This window comes from Carcharodon carcharias, chromosome 27 (genome assembly GCF_017639515.1).
Source record: "Carcharodon carcharias isolate sCarCar2 chromosome 27, sCarCar2.pri, whole genome shotgun sequence".
Taxonomy (NCBI): Eukaryota; Metazoa; Chordata; class Chondrichthyes; order Lamniformes; family Lamnidae; genus Carcharodon; species Carcharodon carcharias.
Window position 1 is genome coordinate 11149158 of NC_054493.1, and position 22673 is coordinate 11171830.

General features: G+C 44.9%; 1 protein-coding gene across 3 annotated transcripts; it reads left to right on the top strand.

Annotated features, from left to right (window-relative positions):
- Positions 1-3893: 3893 nt before the first annotated feature.
- LOC121270618 (zinc finger protein 239-like) lies at positions 3894-8974 on the top strand. Of its 3 annotated transcripts, none has more exons than XM_041176004.1 (2): positions 3894-3953; positions 4829-8974. In XM_041176004.1, the coding sequence occupies exon 2, from the start codon at positions 5204-5206 to the stop codon at positions 6107-6109; it is 906 nt and encodes a 301-aa protein (XP_041031938.1). In that variant the 5' UTR covers positions 3894-3953; positions 4829-5203; the 3' UTR covers positions 6110-8974. The 3 variants fall into 3 exon arrangements, with proteins under 3 accessions (XP_041031938.1, XP_041031937.1, XP_041031939.1); XM_041176003.1 differs by having other exon boundaries at positions 3905-4102; XM_041176005.1 differs by having other exon boundaries at positions 3905-4063.
- Positions 8975-22673: the final 13699 nt, after the last annotated feature.

The window sequence follows — 22673 nt, forward strand, 5'->3', positions numbered from 1 at the left end:
ACTGTGTTTAATACAAAGTTGATTTGACACTTATCCAGAATTTGAACAATTGTAACTAGATTGGAGTTTATCAAAATCATCAGAAACAGATCCCAACTCTTAGAATGAACATGGTTCTGTCCTGGATGTGGTTAACAGCAACAATAACAGCAGAGTCCAACCCCTGCAGTCACTTGTGAACTCGCTGGTGCATCAGCAGAGTGGAAGAACGAGTGAATCCCTTCCCACACACAGAGCAGGTGAAAGGCTTCTCCCCAGTGTGAACTTGCTGGTGCCTCCACAGGTTGCATGAACGAGCAAAGCGCTTCCCACGTTTTGAGCAGGTAAACGGTCTCTCCCCAGTGTGAACTCGCTGATGTACAGTGAGGTCAGATGATTGCCTGAACCCAGTCCCACAGTGAGAGTACCTGAACGGTTTCTCGTCAGTGTGAACTGGTTGATGGTGAGCCAGGTCTCCAAAACTTTTATAACACTTACCGCAGTCTGAGCATTTAAAAGGTCTCTCCCCAGTGTGAACTCGCCGGTGTATCAGCAGATTGGATGAATTAATGAATCCCTTCCCGCACACAGAGCAAAGTGAACAGCCTCTCCCTGGTGTGAACTCGCTGATGTATCAACAGGCTGGATGATCGCCTGAAGCTCTTCCCACAGTGAGAGCAGTGAATGGTGAGTAGCCAGTGTGAATGCGCTGGTGCTCCCTCAGTCCATACGGACATTTAAAGCTCCTATCACAGTCAGAGCAATGAAACTGTCTCTTATCATTGTGAACTTGCTGGTGTCTCAGCAGCCCAGATAAAAACATACATCTCTTCCCACACAGGGAACAGGTGAATGGCCTTTCCCCAGTGTGAACTCGCTGGTGTGTCACCAAGGTGGATGAATGAGTGAATGCCTTCCCACACTCAGTACAGGTGAAAGGCCTCTCCCCCGTATGACTGCGTCGATGACCTTTCAGCTCAGAGGCATAATTGAATCCTTTCCCACAATCCCCACATTTCCATGATTTCTCCCCAGTGTGACTCCGCCTGTGTTTTGACAGGCCACATGATCAACTGAAACCTTGTCCACACACAAAACATGTGTACGGTTTATCCCCACTGTGAACAGTGCTATTTCCTTCCATGTTCAAAGGCCGATGATATTCAGATCCAGAGGAGTTGAGCAGCTCTGTCAGATCCAGATGTGATATTAGGTTTGGGTTTCCCATCGGTACATTCTCTCCTTTTAATATCTGGTAAAACAAATAGAAAAAAAGAAAAAGACAGTGTGAGAGAGAACACAAAAACAAAAGACAGGTTGTGAAATTGAGCAGAATTCATGGGGCCAGCATTAGAAAAGAGACCAAGAAAGCTGCCGGAGTATCGTAAAGACCCAATTGTATATTGTTGTCCTTCAGGGAAGAGAACCTGCCATCAGGTTTGGATCTACAGAACAGAGAGAGAATTGGGAGGTGGCAGCAATGGAGATTTCTACATCTGCACCTCTACCAGAAGTTTGACAGAACCTGTCACCTCCACCATCTACAAAGACAAGGGCAGCAGGTGCATACAGATACCATCATCTTTTTCAAGTCACACACCATTCTGAGTCAGACATATATCCCTGTTCCTTCATCATCACTGGGTGAAAATCTGGTAACTCCTTACTAAGAAGAATTGTGACAGGACCTTCACCACACTGACTGCAGTCGTTCAACAAGAAAGCCCACCGTCACCTTAATGGGAAACTGGGAATTGACAATATGTGCTGGTCTCGCTGGTGATGCCAAAATTCCATGAATGAAGTAAAAATTTTCTGTACTTGCAAAATGGATTAAAAGACTCTACAGATAAACTTATTAAAACAATACTGTTTTCTGTTGCAGTGTAGGAACCGCAAACTAATTTCTCCTAGAATCTACCTCCCTTTAGCTTCCCACATTGGAAATCGTTGAGCTCAACAAGTCCTCTGGGTTTCGGAGCAGTAGGGGAGACTAGAATCTGGAGACGCAGTTTAAGAATAAGAGATGAGGAGAAATTTAAGACTTAGATGAGGAGGTTCGTTAGCCTGTGGAATTCACTTCCCGAGAGCACAATGGAGGCTGGGTCATTGTTCAAGGCAGAGTTAGACAGATTGTTGATAGACAAGGGAGTCAAGTGTTGCAGGGGCAGACAGGAAATTCAAGTTGAGACCACAACCAGATTAGCCAAGATCTTATTGAATGGTGGAGCAGGCTTGAAGGGCCGAATGTCCTACTCCTGCAGCTAAGTTCTAGTCCTATGGGTTAAACCCAGCAGCCTCACCTCCATCTCCACTTCAGTTCAATGTGCTTCTGCCTCCAACACCATCCTGATTCAAACCTGGTCTGCCTGTGTTTCTGGATTCAGCCTGCAATAAAACAAAAACAAAATACAGCGGATCCTAGCAATCTGAAATGCAAAAAGAGAAAATGCAGGGAAACACAACAGGTCAAGCAGTATCTGTGGAAAGAGAGAAACAGAGTTAACATTTCAGGTCGTTGACCTTTCCTCAGCGTCGAATGAAACAATTACCGACAGTTCCCACAATCCCCCACGCCCCAGAAACCGCTCTATCCGTCTCACTCCTTTCCCCAGGCGATAAGAGTGCGCATGCTCCCCAGGACCAGCCGCGGGGCATTCTGGGCGGCTCCTTTGTTGTGAGTCAGACTTGGTGGAAATGGGAGCACAAACCGGGAAGTGGCGACGAGGATGGGGGAGGCACTGCAGCATCACTTTAATGGGCAGCCGCGACTCTCAGAGCCCTGCCTCCCAGCCCAGGGAGATTACTGCACGGCTGCCGGGGCCGGCCACTCTCATTCAGCCTCTGAGAGCTGCACTCGCTGTTCCTGAGGCTGCGCTCGCCCCCCCCGCTCAGTTTCTCCATTGAATCCTGTTTCTCTCATTGTTTTTCCCAACTCAGATTCACCGCCTCATTTTATTTTCTTCCTCTGAGCTCCTGAACTCCATCTGATAGGGTCATGTTGGAGAGCGGGCATTGACTGTCCTGGGAAACAACAGCAAGAGGAGCTCAGAGGCCCAAGGAGCAAGGAAGCAGCAAGTTCACCAATTGGAGCGATTGAGGCCTGGAACCTGAGTTGCCCAGTCAAGTGAGTCAGTTGGAACCCCTGGTAGACAAGGTATCATTAAAAAATTCTTTTTTTGGGGATGTGAGCGTCGCTGGCTATGCCAGCAATTATTGCCCATCCCTAATTGCCCTTGTTTAGAGGGCCATTTAAAAGTCAACCACATTGCTGTGGATCTGGATTCACCTATAGGCCAGACCAGGTAAGGATGGCAGCTTTCCTTCCCTGAAGGGGATTAGTGAACCAGCTAGGTTTTTATGACAATCAGCAATGGTTTCATGGTCATCATCAGACTTTTAATTCCAGATTTTTATTAAATTTAAATTTCATCATCTGCTGTGGTGGGATTCGAACCCCAGTTCCCTGGCTCTCTGGAAAGCAACAGAGTAGTTTAAATGTCAGTATTTTGATTTCCTGAGGCTCTGATTATGAGTTTCAGACATTCTGTGCCACGTGGATGAGGGTTTCAAGGTCATGCATCTCTCCCTTTGCATGTCGATGTTTGTAAAAAATATATAAATTGATTTCCCCCTCATGTTTCTATTTCCAATGCTTAGATGGACAATGCCCCACCAGTTCCCACTCCCCTTCTTTCTCGTGGTTAATGGAGTGTCCATGCACTTGAGTTGATGCATAATTTTGTTCCCAATTTTATTTATTGCCTTCTGCCTCAATCTGCCCATCAGTTGAAAAAACACTAATTAGGACATGCAATGGCGGGGTCATTACCCAGCATTCCCCGCAGCGGTGAATGTCCCCCCATTCAAACCACAGGAGTGGTGCGCAGGCGCAGGTCCGATCACTGTTTAGAGCATGCGCAGTGAGAGTGATGGCGGTGGGGAGGGACGCTCTTTTGTCTCATCTGCAACCAGTAAGGAAATTGAAACGCGGAGGGGCCGATAGAGCCGGCGGGTCGACGGGGACGGTTTCTAAACACCTGCTGAAGGCCTCACACCTCGAAGAAGAACTTGCAGGTCCCGGGTTTGCAGCTTCGAGTCCTTTTCTCGAGAACTGGCCCAGGTGAACCGCCGCCATCTTGGTTCAGCGAGGAGGAGAGCGCATGCGTTGGCGACTGGGGACGTGGTAGAGGGGGCGGGGCTTCAGAATCTCTGTTCCCCACCGGGAAATGATAACATCTGTCCCCAAGTTTTTAAACAGCTACACCTATTCCCAGCCTGCAGATGTTGTTTGTAGTTCAGAGGAAACCATGTATATATTCAGTATGAGAGGTAGCAGCCCTGTATGGAGACCTGAGGGGGCTGCTCTTCCATGTTAGTTTACGCTTCAGCCCCAGACTCCTGATCTTGCTGCCCAGTAGGAGGTAGTTAAGACAGAGGATCTTTTACTGGAGCTGCTCTCGGTTAAAACAGCATTTTGGAGATCAAGGGTGGGTGGGATATTTGGCTGCTGGCCTCTCTTCCATGGTTTTGTCTATGCCCGAGTGGCCTTGGACAAGAAACATGCGGTTTCCACCGAAACACTTCATACCTTCCACAACCGGTGGTACCTCAGGATACAAAGTGTCTCATTGACACTGGAACAATATTCTGGTTTAGTTGGGAAGGTTCCCTTTGCTTTTGATGGAACTTTGTTGCTAATTTTAGTTTCTTTTACTTTGATTGGATCACATGTTTGAGGAAACAAGTGGAAAGAATGTTCCATAGAAATAAGTCTAACAAGAATACTCTGTTCTGAATTTCTATCCTGCACTGATAGTGATACTGACTCTGTCAACTCCATTTACAGGGGATTAGAAGGAGAGGACTTGCTGATGGGAAACTCAAACCAAACATCAGATCAAGATCTGACAGAGCCACTCGATTCATCGGGACCTGAATATCAATGGCCTTTGAATATTTAAAAGGTGGAAGGAGAAATGTTTGTCTGTTCTGTCTGTGGAAGAAGAATTCAACCATCGGTGTGACTGGAAAAGCACCGAGACACCCACACACCCGAGTGAGTGTGTTCCAGTGAACTGACTGTGGGAAAGAGCTTTAACCAGTTACACAGCCTGAAAAAACATTACACTGTTCACAGTGGAGAGATCTGTACATATGCTCTGTGTGTGGACGAGGCTTCAACTGATCGACCAACCTGGAGAGACACAAAGACACCCATACTATGGAGAAACCGTGGAAATGTGGGGACTGTGGGAAGGGATTCAATTACCCATCCCTGCTGGAAATGCATCAACGCAGTCACAGTGGGGAGAGGCCATTCACCTGCTCTGTATGTGGGAAGGGATTCATTCAGTCATCCCACCTGCAGACCCACCAGCAAGTTCACATTGATGAGAGGCTGTGTAACCCCTCGGACAGTGAGAACAGCTTTCAAAGCTCCAAGGACCTGGTCAGGGAGCAGGTTGTTCACACCGAGAAACAGTTCAGTTGCTCTCACTGCGGGAAGGTGTTTAAAAGATCACAGAACCTCATTGAACACAAACGCACTCACACTGGGGAGAGGCCATTCATCTGCTCTTTGTGTGGGAAGGGATTCACTCGGTCATCCCACCTCGCTACACACCAACTAGTTCACACAGATAAAAGACCTTTCAAATGTTCTGACTGTGAAAAGAGTTATAAAACCACAAGTGATCTGCTGATCCACCAGCGGGTTCACAATGAGGAGAGGCCATTCAGATGCACAGTGTGTGGGAAGGGATTCACTCTGTCATCCAGCCTGCAGAAACACCAGCGAGTTCACACTGGGGAGAAATCGTTCACCTGCTCCCTGTGTGGAAAAGGATTCATTTATTTAACCAGCCTCAGATCACACCAACTTGTTCACTCTGATAAGAAACCTTTCAAATGTTCTGAATGTGAGAAGAGCTTTAAAACCACAAGTGTTCTGCTGAGACACCAGCGAGTTCACACTGGGGAGAGACCGTTCATCTGCTCTGACTGTGGGAAGGGATACACTCGCTCATCCCACCTGCTGACCAGCGAGTTCACAGTAGTCTGCAGGGACTGGATACTGCTGTTATTGCTGCTGTTAATCAGATCCAGGAATGAACCGTGTTCATCCTGACAGCTGGGTTTTGTTTCAGCTGATGTAAGTAACCCGTATAACTGAGCTGGAATTTAATATTCTGGATAAATGTCAAGTGAACTAATATTGTAACAGGCACACTTACGAGACCTTCATTTCTCCAACATGAGATTAATTGATGTCCAGTTGCTAACTGCTCCATTTTTGGAGCCTTTTCTCCTTTCTAACTCTAGATTATTTCAGTTCTCATGCCTTTAATTACTCTCACGGACAAGTCCCATACCTTCCAAACTGTCCCTCCTAGCCTTGGTGTCCAGAAAAGGTATTGGTAACACTCCCGGGATCATTAAACACAAAACCCAGTCTTTTATACTGATGTGCTGGGCTCCACCATCATTGAGGATGGTGACGATTGTGGGGCCTACTTTTCCTGTTAGTTGTTTACTTGTCCAGCACCTTTCTTGACTGGATGTGGCAGGTTGATCTGTGATCTGATCTGTTGTTTGTGGGATCGCTTAACCCTGCCTCGAACATGCTGCTTCCACTGTTTAGAATGCACATTGTTCCATCGTGTAGGGTCACCAGATTGGAATCTGAGTTTCAGGAATGCCTGGTGCTGCTCCTACACTCCGTGTTGAACCAGGGTTGGTCCCTTGGCTTGATGGTAATAGTAGAGTGAGGGATATGTGGACCATGTGGTTACGGATTGTGGCTGCTGCTGATGACCCATAGCACCTCATGGATGCCCAGTTTATATGTCAACCTATTCTGAATCTATCCCATTTAGCATGGTGATAGTGCCTCACAACATGATGGACGGCATCCTCAAGTGTGAAGACGGGACTCTGTCTTATAAGATCGCAAGAATTAGAAGCAGGAGTAGGTCATTTGGCTGTTCGAGTCTGCTCCGATCATGGCTGATCCGACTGTTGCATTAACTCCCACTTTCCTGTCTGCCCCCATAACTCTTGACTCTCTTGTCAATCAAAAACATGTCCAACTCAGCCTTGAATATATTCATTGATCTAGCCTTCATTGCTGTCTGGGGAGGAGAATTCAAAAGACTAATGACCCTCAGCAAAGAAATTCTTTCTTGTGTCTGTCCTAAATGGGAAACCCTTTATCTTTAAACTGTGCCTCCTAGTTCTAGATTCACCCATGAAAGAAAACATCCTCCCAACATTTTCCTGTCAAACCCCCTCAGGATCTTGTTTCAATAAGATCACCTCTCATTTTTCTAAACTCCAACAAGTATAGGCCCAACCTGCTCAACCTTTCCTCATAGGACAATCCCTTCATTCCAGGAATCAGTATAGTGAACCTTCTCTGAACTGCTTCCAATGCAAGTACATCTCTCATTCAGTAAGGGGATGAAAATTGTGCCCAGTTCCCTCGCTGTGCTCTCTCCAATGATCTGTACAATCATTGCAAGACTTCCTTACTTTTATACTTCAGCCCCCTTTCAAAAATGCTTCCCTAATTACTTGCTGTTCCTGAATGCTACCTTTCTGTCATTCATGTACCAGGACACCCAGATCCCTCCATACCGCAGCATTCTGCAGTCTCTCCCCATTTAAATTATATGGTTTTACTATTGTTCTTACCAAAGTATACAACCTCACATTTTACCACATTATACCTGCCACAATTTTTACCCACTCAATTAACCTATTTGTTTATATCCTCCTCACAACTTGCTTTACTACCTCTTTGTATCATCAGCAAATTTGAATATAACACAATTGATTCCTTTATCCTAGTCAGATGGTAATAGTTGAGGCCCCAGCACCGATCCCTGTGACACTCCACCAGTTACAGTCTGTCAACCCGAAAGTGGATGAGCACTGTGCAGTGGTCACTCCTCCCAATACTGTCATGGACAGAAGGAACTGCAACAGGTAGACTGATGAGGATGACATCAAGTAGGTTTTTCCCTCTTGGTTCCCTCACCAGTGACCGCAGACCCAGTCTAGCAGCTATGTCCTTTAGGACTTAGACAGCTCAGTCGATGTTGGTGCAAGCGAGCCAGTCTTGGTGATGGACATTCCCCCACCCACTGTACATTCAATGCCCTTGCCACCCTCGGTGCTTCTTCCAAGTGGTATTCAACATGGAGGAGCACTGATTTATCAGCTGAGGGAAGGCAGTAATCAGCATGAGATTTCCATGCCCATGTTTGACCTGATGCCATGAGACTTCATGGGGACTGGAGTCAATGTGGAGGACTCCCAGGGCCACTCTCTCACCCTGTATACCTCTGTGCTACCATCTCTGCTAGGGCCTGTCTCTGAGTGTGACTGTGTCAGGCTGTTGCTTGACTAGTCTTTGAGACTGTAGGCAAGGTCATGTTTAATAATTAGTTTCTATTTTGGTTATGTGTAATGATCAAGGAATTGAAGTATATTCATCAAATAACCTAAAATGATATTCTGTTTAATTGTAATAAATGTAGAACACTAGTAGCATGTGACTGGCTTTTTGTCTGTAGCTGCATCCTTACTTGACAAGTGAAATACAGCACATGGCCCTAGGCTGGTACAAAGCTATACTTTTATAGTTTAATTACAGAGTAAATGCTGCAAACCCCGCCTTGGTTGGATGAGCTAAGGTCTGGAACCGTTAACTCCCCAGCCATTGACACTTTGCAGTTAGTCTTGAGTTAGAAGGATCTATTGTGTGAAGAAAACAGCTGTGGGGTTTCAAACCTTCAGCCTTATGTCTTAAATCAGTTTATCCTTTTAACTTGTCGTGTCGTCAAAGAAGCAGTCACTTTCCTGAACAATATATAACCTGGTTCTGTAAACTTAAAGAATTAAGTGCTCCAAACAGTTTTTGCAGCTCTGTAGTTCTTTTGACTCATATTACTTATGAACATGTATCAATTAAATGTATCAATTGTATGCACTTTTATGTGTATCTTGCTATCTCAACTTTGACACACTGATCACCTTTATGCACTGATTTTATGCACACTACCTGTCGATTTTAGGTGTGAAGTAACTTTGTATTTTCGGTATCAGTTTAAGGCTGTGTGCCACTTTTTACCTTTTTAATTAACTGTGTTCCAATCCCTGGCAGCCACTACGAAAACATACACCAGCAAGCAGTTTCTTTAATCAAAACATATCGATAGGCGCTTGCCCTAATGAGAACTCTACAGGATTTCTATACATCGATTAGGCATTTGGGACAATGAGCCTAAGTTTTTTTTATTCATTCATGGTTGCTGATAGGCCAGCATTTATTGCCCATCCCTAATTGCCCTTGTTCAGAGGGCATTAAAAGCTAACCACATTGCTGTGGGTCTGGAGCCACATATAGGCCAGACCAGGTAAGGATGGGAGATTTCCTTCCCTTAAGGACATTAGTGAACCAGATGGGTTTTTTACGACAATGGATTTGCAGTCGTCATCAGACTTTTAATTCAAATTTCACCATCTGCCACGGTGAGATTTGAACCTGGGTCCCTAAAGCATTACCCTGGGTCTCTGGAATACTAGTCCAGTGACAATACTACTATGCCACCGCCTCCCTCAAAGTGTTAACCATTGGGACTTGACTCCACATGCTTTCTTATCTCAAATAAGCGGACAAAGAAAACATCTTAAGGCATCCGATTATCTCAGTAGAAAGCTAGAAAATTTCATAAAATGATAGGAAAATCTATAATGAGGGGCACAGTCCCACAAGTTATTGACACATTAGAGTGTGGAGAGTTAGGAGATTAAAGGAAATGGCATCAGTAGATGACCCATCAGAAACTAATCACGCACCACCTAAACCAATCGGACTGATCATGCATCGTCTGAACCAGAGTTCAGGAACACTACTGATCGTGCACAGGGGCTGTGTCTAGAAAGGGTTAATAAGCACTAGCTTTCAGGAGCATAGCGGCAGCTCCAGGAAGATGAGCAGGAAGAAGATAGATTACAGTCAACAGAACAAGTGTTCTGACAGTTGGCCAAAAGTCACGAGCGAGTGTTCCAAAGTGAACTGACTGTTTCCACTGCCTTTGGTAAGTTTAGCATTTTGTACGTATTGTGATTAACTTAGTAAATTCTGTGAAGCTCGTGACAGCACACTCGTAAGCAGCATGATCCTGTAGTGAGTCGGAACTGAAAGTCCTTTTATATCAGCTCCCCCAATTCAAGTCTAATAATTGTAATTAACTTAAGTTTTACAATTAAGTTAAAGCAAACCCTAGATCTGACAGAAATTGACACAAAGTCCAGCTGTTATAGGGAGGACTTTGCAGGATCATTGAGGGTGGTCTGTCTGGTTTGATTAATTTCTGTAGAACTTTAATACAACTGAATGGCTCGGCCATTTAAGAGTCCGCTTCATTGCTGTGGTCCTGGAGTCACATGTTGGCCAGGCCAGGTAAGGACGGCCGATTTCCTTCCCTAAAGGGCATTCAGAACCACATGAGGCTTTATAAAAATCTGATAGTTTTATGATCATCATGACCAGCCTTTTTAGATTTATTCCAGGTTTATGAATTAATTCAATTTAAAATTCCCCAGATACTGTTGGTGGGATTCAAACTCATGTCTCCAGACAATCATCCAGGTCTCTGGATTATTAGTCCAGTAGAATTAACACTCTACCACCATTCCCTTGTGTATGTATTTAGCAGGAGCTTGCAGGCTGATGAGACTCTGTTAAACTGCTCGTGTGCTCCTGTACTGCCCTGTTTTAACAGGAATCTGCAGGCTCATGAGACTCTGTTAAACTATCAGTGTGGTTCTGTATTCTGCCTGTAAAGGAAAATGACTGAACATTTTGTTCCTGTTATGAAATGAGGGTGTATATTAATGAGTCTCACATCCTTGCTCATGTCTGCTGCAATTGTGTAGAAAGGGTATGTGTAGAAGAGCTGGTCTTTGTATGGAGATGTGAACCAAGGAAACGGTATTTGTGTGTGATAGAGACACAGCTCTGTGCTCACACTCAGAACAATGCACAGATATCCTTGTGGTTATATGTTGAGCAGAGTCAGATCACGAATGTTGTGAACACGTTAAATTTAAATATCTCCCGTGTAGCCACAGTTTGTTAGATCACAGCTGAGAAGAAGAGAATTCTGTATTATCCCTGTTATAAAGAAAAAGTAACTATACTCTATTATTCCCGGAATGTTAATAAAGTCAGTAAAAAGCAATCTGTTGTAGCTTAATTATCTGGTGTCTGAAACCACAAATTTCAACATTTAGAGTCAACAAGATGAGCAATTAAACACATCAGGGCCCAATACTGCAGATCAATATTCCCAGGGGAAAGTCTGTATCCAACACCTCGAGTGGATGGAACAGAGAAAGATCCCAAATATATGAAACCCTTGAATCATTTGTAAATATCTTTCAAATGCCGATAGGATCAATTTGTCAGTTTCTGTTACATTGAAGTCAATGGAAGGTGAGAGAGAGGCTGGAGAATCAGGTTGAAAGCAGAGTTGGGGCCACTTGCAGTGAGACACCAAATCCAGGGAACACTTACACCGAGACACCAAATCCAGAGAGTGCTTACACTGAGACACCAAATCCAGGGACCATGAACACAGAGTATAAAATGGGAATCAGAGAGTCTCAGTCTGGGGAATGGTCCTGGTGGCGAAACCAGCTCTAGTGAGGGTGAAAGGTGAGAAATAGATGAAGCGATGATGATGGAATCAGATGGTGACCAGTGGGGCTGCTGTTTGGTTATTGTCAGAATCTCTTTTCAGGCAGGATGATGTTTGGCTGTTAGCAGCTCAACATCTGGATCCACCTGCTCTTGTCCTGCAATCTAATGTCCCTGATGTTTGTTTCTGTGCGAAATGTCAAGATGTGAAAGGAGGGAGGAAATCGGGCTCGAGCCAGAAGCAAGGGTCCTCAAATGAACAACTAATGAAGCTGTTTTGTGATTCGTCTGTACGAGGTTCAAATTCAAGAAATGGAAAAGGACGTGTCAAGTAATACTGGTGTTATCAATTGTGGTTTCTAACTCTCATCACTAACTCCCAAACCTAACATCATATTGACCAGCCCAAACCATTAATCCCAATCCCAACCACTGACCCCAATCCCAATCGATAACCGCGAACGCACAAATACTGACCCCAACCCCAATCGATAACCATGAATGCACAAATACTGACCCCAACCCCAATCGATAACCACTATCTGCAAACACTGATCCCAAACCCAATCAATAACCCTGAACACTGACTCCAATCTGAACCAATAACAACTAATCCCAAATACTGACACTGCCCTAACCAATAACCACTGCTGCAAACACTGACCCCAATTCTAACCAATAACTACTAACGACATCCGAACCCTAGCCCAATCCCTAACCCCAGCCCCAATCACTAAGACCAGCACAACCTTAACCAAGGATCATTGACAGGTAGCTATGGAGGGGCTAAAGGGCTGACACAAGAAGAATTTCAAACAATTCTCTCAATTAAGGTAATAGTACAAGGTATGTTCGTAACAAGAGATTAAATCAAAGAGACCATCAAAATCAGCAATGAAAATTACAAAGATCAGAACATTTCAAAGGTTCTCACACACAGTACACGTGGAGGAGTTTTACTAAATCAGATTCCAAAAGGGTAAAATAACACAGAAAATAACAGATTTCAAATCTCATACAAGATTGTTCTATACAGGGTTGTGCAAATGAAATCTGGGTGTGTATAAAGTGAAACATTACAGTTCAGCCTGTAACCCACAAGCAGCACAATCAAACGGAACAAGCTTGGGGTTTCTTTTCTTCTGCTGTCAGGGAGTAGAAGCAAAAACCACCTTAAATATCAATATCTGAGTCAGACACCCAGGCCAAAGCTTCTGGTGTAACAGTGTGGATATCTGATAAGCTGCCTGTGAATTTCCTGAGGACAATGTTTGACCATGTGCTGCAGGGTCTGTTTAGGAGCTCCACAGTCCCATGATAGGAACAGGAGAAGGCCACTCAGCCCATCGAGCCTGCTCCGCCATTCAACACGATCATGGCTGATCGAACACTTCAATGCCTTTTACCCCACACTATCCCCATAACCCTTTACGTTATTGTTAATCAGAAATCTATCAATCTCTCATGATGGAGATGTTTTAATCTTCCAGCTATTGAGAAGGTGGCAGCATCCACCATGACTGGGTCTGAGGCTCTTCAGGGATGGATGATCACAGCCTTCTCAGGGCCCATCCTGTTACATGATCTTAGATCACAACTAACATCATCGCAAAGGACTCTGAACTTGTCATTGAATCAACCTCCGGATGAGAGCAGCAAATCAAATGAAACTGTCCTCTTCAGGACCAAAGAAAACCACACATTAGACCAGCCATCCCAATATGTCAACTTAACATCCAAAGCATCTCTCACTCAAAATGCCAGTCTCTCCAAAGGTTACTCAGGAAACACAGCATTGATGCGCTGGTTACTCAGGAAACACATATCGAACATGTTCACCAGTTCAACACAAGAGGACGCATTACAGGTTTTGACCTAATCGCTTGCAATGACCATCCCAATATGGTCATAGGCACGAACATACTCGGCCACGTGAGCCTGCTCCACCATTCAATAAAATCATGGTTCCACCTACCCCCAATAACATTTCACCCCCTGGTCAGGTGTGTTACATCAAATAAAGTATCGAGGGCTGCACCAAACTGAAGCAGACCAGTGTGTCTGGACTTTTCACTATGGTAACAAGTGTGGGAGAGTTAACAATCTACAGATGACTATAAGCCAACAATTGTACAGTAACCTGACCCACTGCTTCCTCCTCATCAACGTCCATCCATCCATCTCAGAGTCTTCAATATCTACCACATAATGTGGGACTATGTAGATGTCAACTATAATGGAGAAGCAATTGTACAGTGAGCTTCACGAGAGAATAACTTCCTCCTTTTTGTTGCCAAGGTTCGAGGTACATTCCATTAATCAAGGTGGCAGAGAGAATATAACTTGGATCTATGCTTCTTCTCCAACTAAAGCAAAGGAAACCTAATCATCACCTCCAGAACATTCCTGACAAATTCCTAACAGACAGCACAGGTTTTCCCATCATCCCATCATTGGCAATGAAAATCCTGTCATCACATCAACAGCAGAAACACGATGGAATTTCAGAAAAGAAAACTGGGAAATCTTCCAAAAGGCAATTGACACCAACATCAGGTGGATTTCACCAATGTCTTCAACAGATTTATGGGATTGATGAAAGTTCGGAGCTTAATATGGAGAAGATGAACTCGATGAGAACAGAAATAACCTTGAGTTAGAAAAGGCCCCAAGTAATGGCCCAGGCAGGAACAAGAAATCAATCAGTCTCCTCTTATCATTGGGGAAATCAAATCTTCAAACACCGTGTGTCTGAAGCAAAGCTGATTGAGTCAATATTTACACAGAACATCAATGTGCAGCCCATCTATCAGGCTTATTAATGTCAGCAGCAACAAACTCTGACTGTCAGAATTAACATGATTCAGTCCTGGATGTGATTAACTGCAACAATAACAACAGAATCGAAATCCAACCCCTGCAGTCACATGTGAACTCGCTGGTGCCTCAGCAGTGTGGATGAACGACTGAATCTCTTTCCACACACATGGCAGGTGAATGGCCTTTCGCCACTGTGGACTTGTTGGTGGGTCAGCAGGGTGGATGACTGAGTGAATCCCTTCCCACACACTGAGCAGATGAATGGCCTCTCCCCAGTGTGACTCCGCTGGTGATTCAGTAGGTTGGACATCCAAGTGAAACCTTTCCCACAGAAAGAGCAGATGAACGGTCTCTCCCTGGTGTGAGTGTGTTGGTGCATCAGCAGATCCTTTGGGTTTTTAAAGCTCTTCTCACAGTCAGAGCATTTAAATGGTCTGTTATCAGTATGAACAAGTTGGTGTGTCAGAAGGTCGAAAGAACGGGTGAATCCCTTCCTGCACACAGAGCAGGTGAATGGCCTCTCCCCGGTGTGAGTGCGTTTATGGTTCAATAGATCATTCTTCCTTTTATACTTTTTTTCACAGTCAGAACATTGAAAAGGTCTCGCCTCACTATGAATACGATGGTGTGACAGGAGGTGGGATGAGTTAGTGAAGCCTTTTCCACATACGGAGCAGGTGAACAGTCTCTCCCCTGTGTGAACTCGCTGGTGTCTCAGAAGGCGGGATGATTTAGTGAATCCCTTCCCACACACAGAGCAGGTGAATGGCCTCTCCCCAGTGTGACTGCGGCGATGAATATGCAGCTCAGATGGGTAACTGAATCCCTTCCCACAGTCCCCACATTTCCACTGTTTCTCCCCGGTTGGATAACACTTGTGGTTTGACAGGTTAGATGATCGTGCGAAGCCTCGTCCACACAGAGAACACATGAATGGCTTCTTCCCATTATAAACAGTGCTTTCTGATTCCATGTTCAAATGCTGATCTTGTTCATGTCCCAATGAATTGAGTGACTGTCAGATTCTGATGCGATGATTGATTTGAGGTTCCAATCCACAAATCATCTCCTAATATCCTGTAAAATTAATTCAAATGGGAGAAAGAGAAGTGATAAACACATTAGCAGGTTGTGAAGTTGAGCTGAATGAGTCTGGTAACTTGTGGGGAGGGCACTAGGAAAAAGTGACCATGAAAGCTGCCATTGTCATTAAAAACTCAACTGTTCCTTCAGTGAAGGGAATCTGGCCTGGACCTACACAAGAATCCAGCCTCGATGGGAGGAGAAAGATCGAGGTGGGAGAAGGATGGAGTGAATGAAAACCTTTACCATCCCAAATATCTACCGCAAATTCCCCTTCCAGTCGCAAACCAAGCTGACTCACACTTACAGTGCCATTACCTCATTGTTGCTGGGTGAAAATCCTGTAACTCCTTAACTCAGCACTGTGGCAGTATCTTCACCACACAGGCTGCAGCGATTGATCAAGCATCACCTTCTCAAGGGGAAACTGCTGATTGTCAATATTTTTTTGAATTCATTCACAGATGTGGGTGTCGTTGGTGAAGCCAGCATTTAATGCCCATCCCCAACTACCCTTGAGATGGTAGAGGTGAGTCACCTTCTGGAAAGGCTGAAGTGCATGTGGTATAGGTACACCCACAGTATTGTTAGGGAGTTCCACGATTTTGATCCAGCAACAGTGAAGGAATGGGGATATAGTTCTAAATCAGGATGGTGTGTAGCTTGGAGGGGAACTTGCAGGAGGCGATATTCCCATGCATCTGCTGCCCTTGTCCTTCGAGGTGGTAGTGGTCGTGGGTTTGGAAGGTGCTGCTGAAGGAGGCCTAGCGAGTTGCTGGTCATGCTCATGTTGCCCATGTCCCAATAACTAATTTTAAAAGTTTGTGTATTTAAAATATAAAGCGTAGACAGAAATACTTTCTCCCACTTGAAACACGGCTTTTAATTGGTCCGTCTGTGTTTCTATACTCGGATTTGTTAGCAACGTGTACAATTAAACAAAAGCAAAACATGCACATGCTGGATATATGAAATTTTTACAAAAGTGTTGGTTAAGGCAGTATCTGTGGAGAAGGAAACAGAGTTTGCAACAAAACACTCACCGACAGGCACTGATTCATGGTGGCTGATTCCCACAATCCGCCGCGCCCCAGAAACCGCTCTATCCAACTCGTTCTCCCACCCCGCCGGCGATGAGAGTACGCATGCGCCCCAGGGGCAGTCTGGGCGGCTCCTTTGTTGTGAATCGGCCTCGGTGAAAACGGGAGAAGAAACCGGGAAGCGGCGGCGAGGATGGGGGAGGCGCTGCAGCATCGCTTTAATGGGCAGCCCCTCCCCCCCGACCAGGGAGATCACCGCACGGCCGCTCTTACTCGGTCTCTTGAGAGCCGCACACGCTTTTCCTGAGGCTGCCACATCGCGCATGCTCTGTGCATGCAGGCGGGCATAGGGGGCGGGGCCTTTCCGCATCTGCGCGTTATGGCTCTTCTGATGGGGATGGGACATGTTCACGCGCGCGGAACATTATGGACAGACTAAAAGCGAAAAACTGCGGATGCTGGAGATCCAAAACAAAAATAAAAATACCTGGAAAAACTCAGCAGGTCTGGCAGCATGAAAAATCTACATAAATTATTGGAAAAAAAGGGGGATCGGAAAGAAGGAGATGATTTGTGGACGGGAACCTCAAATCAAACATCGCATCAGAATCTGACAGTCACTCATCTCCCGACCAGGCACTTTACAGCCTTCCGGACTGAAATATTGAGTTCAACAATTTTAGATCATGAACTCTCTCCTCCATCCCCACCCCCTTTCCGATTACCCCGCTTTTTTCCAATAATTTATATAGGTTTTTTCTTTTCCCACCTATTTCCATTATTTTTTAATGTATTTCCATCCATTGTTTTACCTCTACCTTTTAGCCTATTTCGATCCCTTCCCTTCATCCCACCCCCACTAGGGCTATCTGTACCTTGCTTGTCCTGCTTTCTACCCTTAATTAGCACATTCCTTAGATAATATCACCACCTTCAACACCTCTTTGTCCTTTTGTCTGTGACATCTTTTGGCTATCTCCACCTATCTCTGGCCCTCTATCCAGCTCTACCTGTCCTCCCCCGCCCCTTTAAACCAGCTTATATTTCACCTCTTTTCTATTTTTACTTAGTTCTGTTGAAGAGTCATACAGAGTCGAAATGTTAACTGTGTTCCTCTCCGCAGATGCTGCCAGACCTGCTGAGTTTTTCCAGGTATTTTTATTTTTATTATGGACAGACTGACTCACCATTCATATCTGTTTGCATGGAGAGGAAAGTCGGGGTTACAGTCATAGAAAAGCAGAATGTAAAACAATGAACATTATCCACAGGAGAAGTGAATATGTCGGAGAAAATGAATATATTAGTTGCAAAGAATTACTTTCCTTTGATTTTAAATAGTTCAGTTTATACATTGAATCATGTTTAACTGTATTTCCGAACTCAGATGCATGGACTCATTTTTTACGTTCCTCTGAGCCCCCGAACTCCATCTGGCTGCATAATATTAGTCAGTGGTGATTGATTATCCTGGGAATTCCTGGAGATGGCTGAAACTCCAAACAAGGGAGATGATCCAACATCTTCCACAAGAATGAGAATGGATACCGAACTGGTCACCATCAGCAGCACAGGGCCACTCAGAGGTTCGACAAAATCCAATCCTGTAGCATATAGGACAGAGAGGTACTAACCTTGTCCTGTTCCTTACATGGTTCAGGTCCTCAATGAAGGACTTAAATGATGAAATCCATGTGTATTTTAGTGCTGATATTATATGAGTGATGTATTGGTTTGTAATTATAATATAATTTTAATTCCATATTCCTTCTTTTGCTATCCATTCCACTTCCCTGTAATCTGAATTTGCTTGTCTATTCTTCTTACTATATGATTCTTACATGTTTCTATATTTTTAACTTGATTAATTAGTCTATATTTGAATTTTCTGATGTAAGTCACACTTTAATTCAGCCCCTGGCTGCAAACGTGTTTCTTGAATGAAATACCGTTATTATAGCTCACAGTATAGGATCACAAACTCAGAATTACCAATTGGCAGGGGACAGAAGGGTAAATAGTGACTGAGATTGAAATCCACCATCACATGGCAGCATCATGAGAGAAAGGGAGAAAAATCTGAGCATTGCATCCCTGTTGATGTTTATAGGCTGTATTCTACCATATGGAACATTCTAGGTAGCATCATCTGCCATTATCTTCAGATGCTGCCAAATGAAGGTGTTTAGTTCATCGTATTTGTACCTATTGAATTGTAGCTATTGAATTAGTCCCATTCCCCTGTTCTTTACTCATAAACTTGGATATTTCTTCCCTTCAACTATTCACCCAATTCTCCCAAGAATGTTGCTATTGAATTTGTTTCCAGCACCCTTACAGGCAGGGCATTCCAGATCACAACAACTCACTGCTTAAAAAAATGTTCTTTTGGTAATCACCTTAAACCTATGTCCTCTGGTTACTGAACCTTCTGGAGAACCTTCCTCCTTCTTTAGTCTGTCAAAACCGTTCATCATTTTGAACACCTCCATCACATCTCATAGCCCTTTTGTTCTGAGGAAAACAATCCCAGTTTCTCCAGTCTTTCCATGTAACTGAAGCCTCTTATCCTTGGTACAATTCTCGCATATTTCTTCAGCATCCTCTCTAAGGCTTTGACATCCTGTTTCAAGTGTGATGCCCAGAGCTGAAGACAGCATTCCCACTGAAGCCTAACCAGTACTTTAGAAAATCAAGCATTAACTTGTTTAACATAAACACACTCAAAATAAATTGTTCAAGTTATGCACTAAAATACCACATGGAGTTCACATCAGGTTGCTAACCGCTACTACAATTGTACATCAGGCATTTGATCTCCAGGTAAAGAAGGGTATGATAACATCATGGTAGTCCATTGGTTATCCCTTATGTCGGGGATGATTCTTTCTTTGGATGACTGGGTGGCAGTGAGATGTCAGTGGGTTCACAGGTGACTAATGAGCACTATCTTAGCCTTGCAAGCTCTTCCTACAGTCAGGACATGGGGGTTGTCAGCCAGGTGAGTTGGTGGTGGATTGTTGGCTTGAGCAACTGCCCTCTCTGGTCACCTCTTGTCGACTGTTCTTGTTGATTGGAAAGTCTTGATGCCATTTTTGAGGATGAATCACCACTTTAGGTCATGATTGGACATCTGCTTCCCAAGTATTTATATTCATAGAGCAGACCATCATGGAGGCTTTGATATTGTCTTTGAAACATTTGTTTTGGCTCCAAGTGAAGAAGTGCCTTGGTGTAGCTCTGAGCACAGCACCTGTTTGTGCAATCTGAATTTCGGCATTCTAATCACATATCCAGACATAGTGGTTACATTACTGGATTAGTAATCTGGAGACTGGAATAATAATCTGGAGATGTGAGTTCAAATCCCAGCACAGCAGTTAGAGATTTTAAATTCAGTTAATTAAATAAATCTGGAATAAACATCGACAATAAAAGCTGGTATCAGTGATCTTAAAACTACAGGATTGTCCATCTGGGCATCCATTGGACATCCTTTAGGACAAGAAACTTGCCATCCCAACCTCATGGGTCTGCGGGTGACTCCAGACAAACAGCAATGTGCTTGACCCTTTGAAATAGTCTAATAGCCAATTGGTTGAATCAAAACTGCTCAGAGAAACTAAAATCCTCATGGACTGCAGTAGTTCTAGAAGATGGATCACCAAGGTCAGTGATCTCAAGGGCAGTTAGGGAGAGCAATAAATGCTCACCTTGCCAGTGACACCCACATACAGTGATGAATGAAAAATAATTTCCTGTGGTATTGATATGTGACAGCATAACTAAAAATACATGACCAAGAGTGTCCATGACAATGAGCCCTATTTTAGTCTTGCAGGCTTTTCCTTCCGATCTCCTGAGATCACGTTTGACAGGGGGGGTGGGTGGGCGGGCAGGATCCTTTTACCCACCTCCAATATTCTCCCTCCACCTGGACCCCTCCCTCTGGATTCTTACCTTCTCTTGATCTTTTCATTGAGAACTGTCGGCATGACATTAGTCGTCTCAATTTCTCTGCTCCTCTCACCCATTCTAACCTGTCTTTCTCTGAACTTACTGCACTCCGTTCTCTCAGGTCCAACCCTAACATTGTCATCAAACCCGCTGACAAGGGTGGTGCTGTTGTTGTCTGGCGCACTGATCTCTACTTCGCAGAGGCTGAGCGTCAACTCGCAGACACTTCCTCCTACCTCTCCCTGGACCATGACACCACCACTGAACATCAAGCCATTATTTCCAGGACTGTCACTGACCTCATCTCCTCTGGAGACCTTCCTTCCACAGCTTCCAACCTGACAGTCGCCCAACCTCGGATGGCCCACTTCTACCTCCTACCCAAAATCCACAAACAGGACTGTCCCGGCAGACCGATTGTGTCAGCCTGTTCCTGCCCCACGGAATTCATTTCTTGTTATCTTGACTCCCTTCTCTCTCCTCTTGTCTCTCCCCTTGTCAAGTCCCTTCCCACCTATATCCGTGATTCCTCTGACACCTTCGTCACATCAACAATTTCTAGTTCCCTGGCCCCAACCGCCTCCTCTTCACCATGGACGTCCAATCCCTCTCCACCAGGATGGTCTGAGGGCTCTCAGCTTCTTCCTCGAACAGAGGCCCGAACAATCCCCATCCACCACTACTCTCCTCCGTCTGGCTGAACTTGTTCTCACACTGAACAATTTCTCCTTTAACTCCTCTCACTTGCTCCAAATAAAAGGTGTGGCTATGAGTACCCGCATGGGTCCCAGCTATGCCTGTCTCTTTATGGGGTATGTGGAACATTCCTTGTTCCAGTCCTACTCTGACCCCCTCCCACAACTCTTTCTCCGGTACATCGATGATTACTTCGGTGCTGCTTCATGCTCTCGTCGGGACCTGGAAAAATGTATTAATTTTGCTTCCAATCTCCACCCCTCCATCATTTTCACGTGGTCCATCTCTGACACTTCCCTTCCCTTCCTTGACCTCTCTGTCTCAATTTCTGGTAATAGACTGTCCACCAATATCCATTACAAGCCTACCGACTCCCACATCTACCTCGACTACAGCTCCTCACACCCCACTTCCTGTAAGGAATCCATCCCATTCTCTCAGTTCCTTTGCTCCGTCGCATCTGTTCTGATGATGCTACCTTCAAAAACAGTTCCTCTGACATGTCCTCCTTCTTCCTTAACCGAGGTTTTCCACCCACGTTTGTTGACAGGGCCCTCAACCATGTCCAGCCCATCTCCCACACATCCGCCCTCACGCCTTCTCCTCCCCCCCCAGAAACACGATAGGGTCCCCCCACCAGCCTCCGCATTCAAAGGATCATCCTCCGCCATTTCCGAAAACTCCAGATATGATGCCACCACCAAACACATCTTCCCTTCACCCACCCTGGTGGCATTCCATAGGGATCGTTCCCTCCGTGACACCCTGATCCACTCCTCCATCACCCCATACTCCTCAACCCCCACCTACAACACCTCCCCATGCATACGCAAAATATGCAACACCTACCCCTTCACTTCCTCTCTCCTACCGTCCAAGGGCCCAAACACTCCTTTCAAGTGAAGCAGCAATTCACTTGCATTTCCCCCAACTTAGTCTACTGTACTGGTTGCTCCCAATGCAGTTTCCTCTACATTGGAGAGACCAAACGCAGACTGGGCGACCACTTTCCAGAACACTTCGGTCTGTCCGCAGGAATGACCCAGACCTCTCTGTTGCTTGCCATTTTAACACTCCACCCTGCTCTCTTGCCCACATGTCTGTCCTTGGCTTGCTGTATTGTTCCAGTGAAGCTCAACGCAAACTGGAGGAACCACATCTCATCTTCCGACTAGGCACTTTACAGCCTTCCGGACTGAATATTGAGTTCAACAACTTTAGATCTTGAACGCCCTCCTCCATGCCCACCCCCTTTCCATTTCTTCCCCCTCCCTTTTGTTTTTTTCCAATAATTTATATAGATTTTTCTTTTCCCACCTATTTCCATTACTTTTACATCTATACCTTTTATGCCCTTTTAGTCTTATTTCACCCCATCCCTACTAGAG

What these genes read in the sequence shown, in the direction of transcription:
- LOC121270618 (XM_041176004.1), top strand. Translation starts at nt 5,204, where the DNA reads ATGGAGAAACCGTGGAAATGTGGGGACTGTGGGAAGGGATTCAATTAC.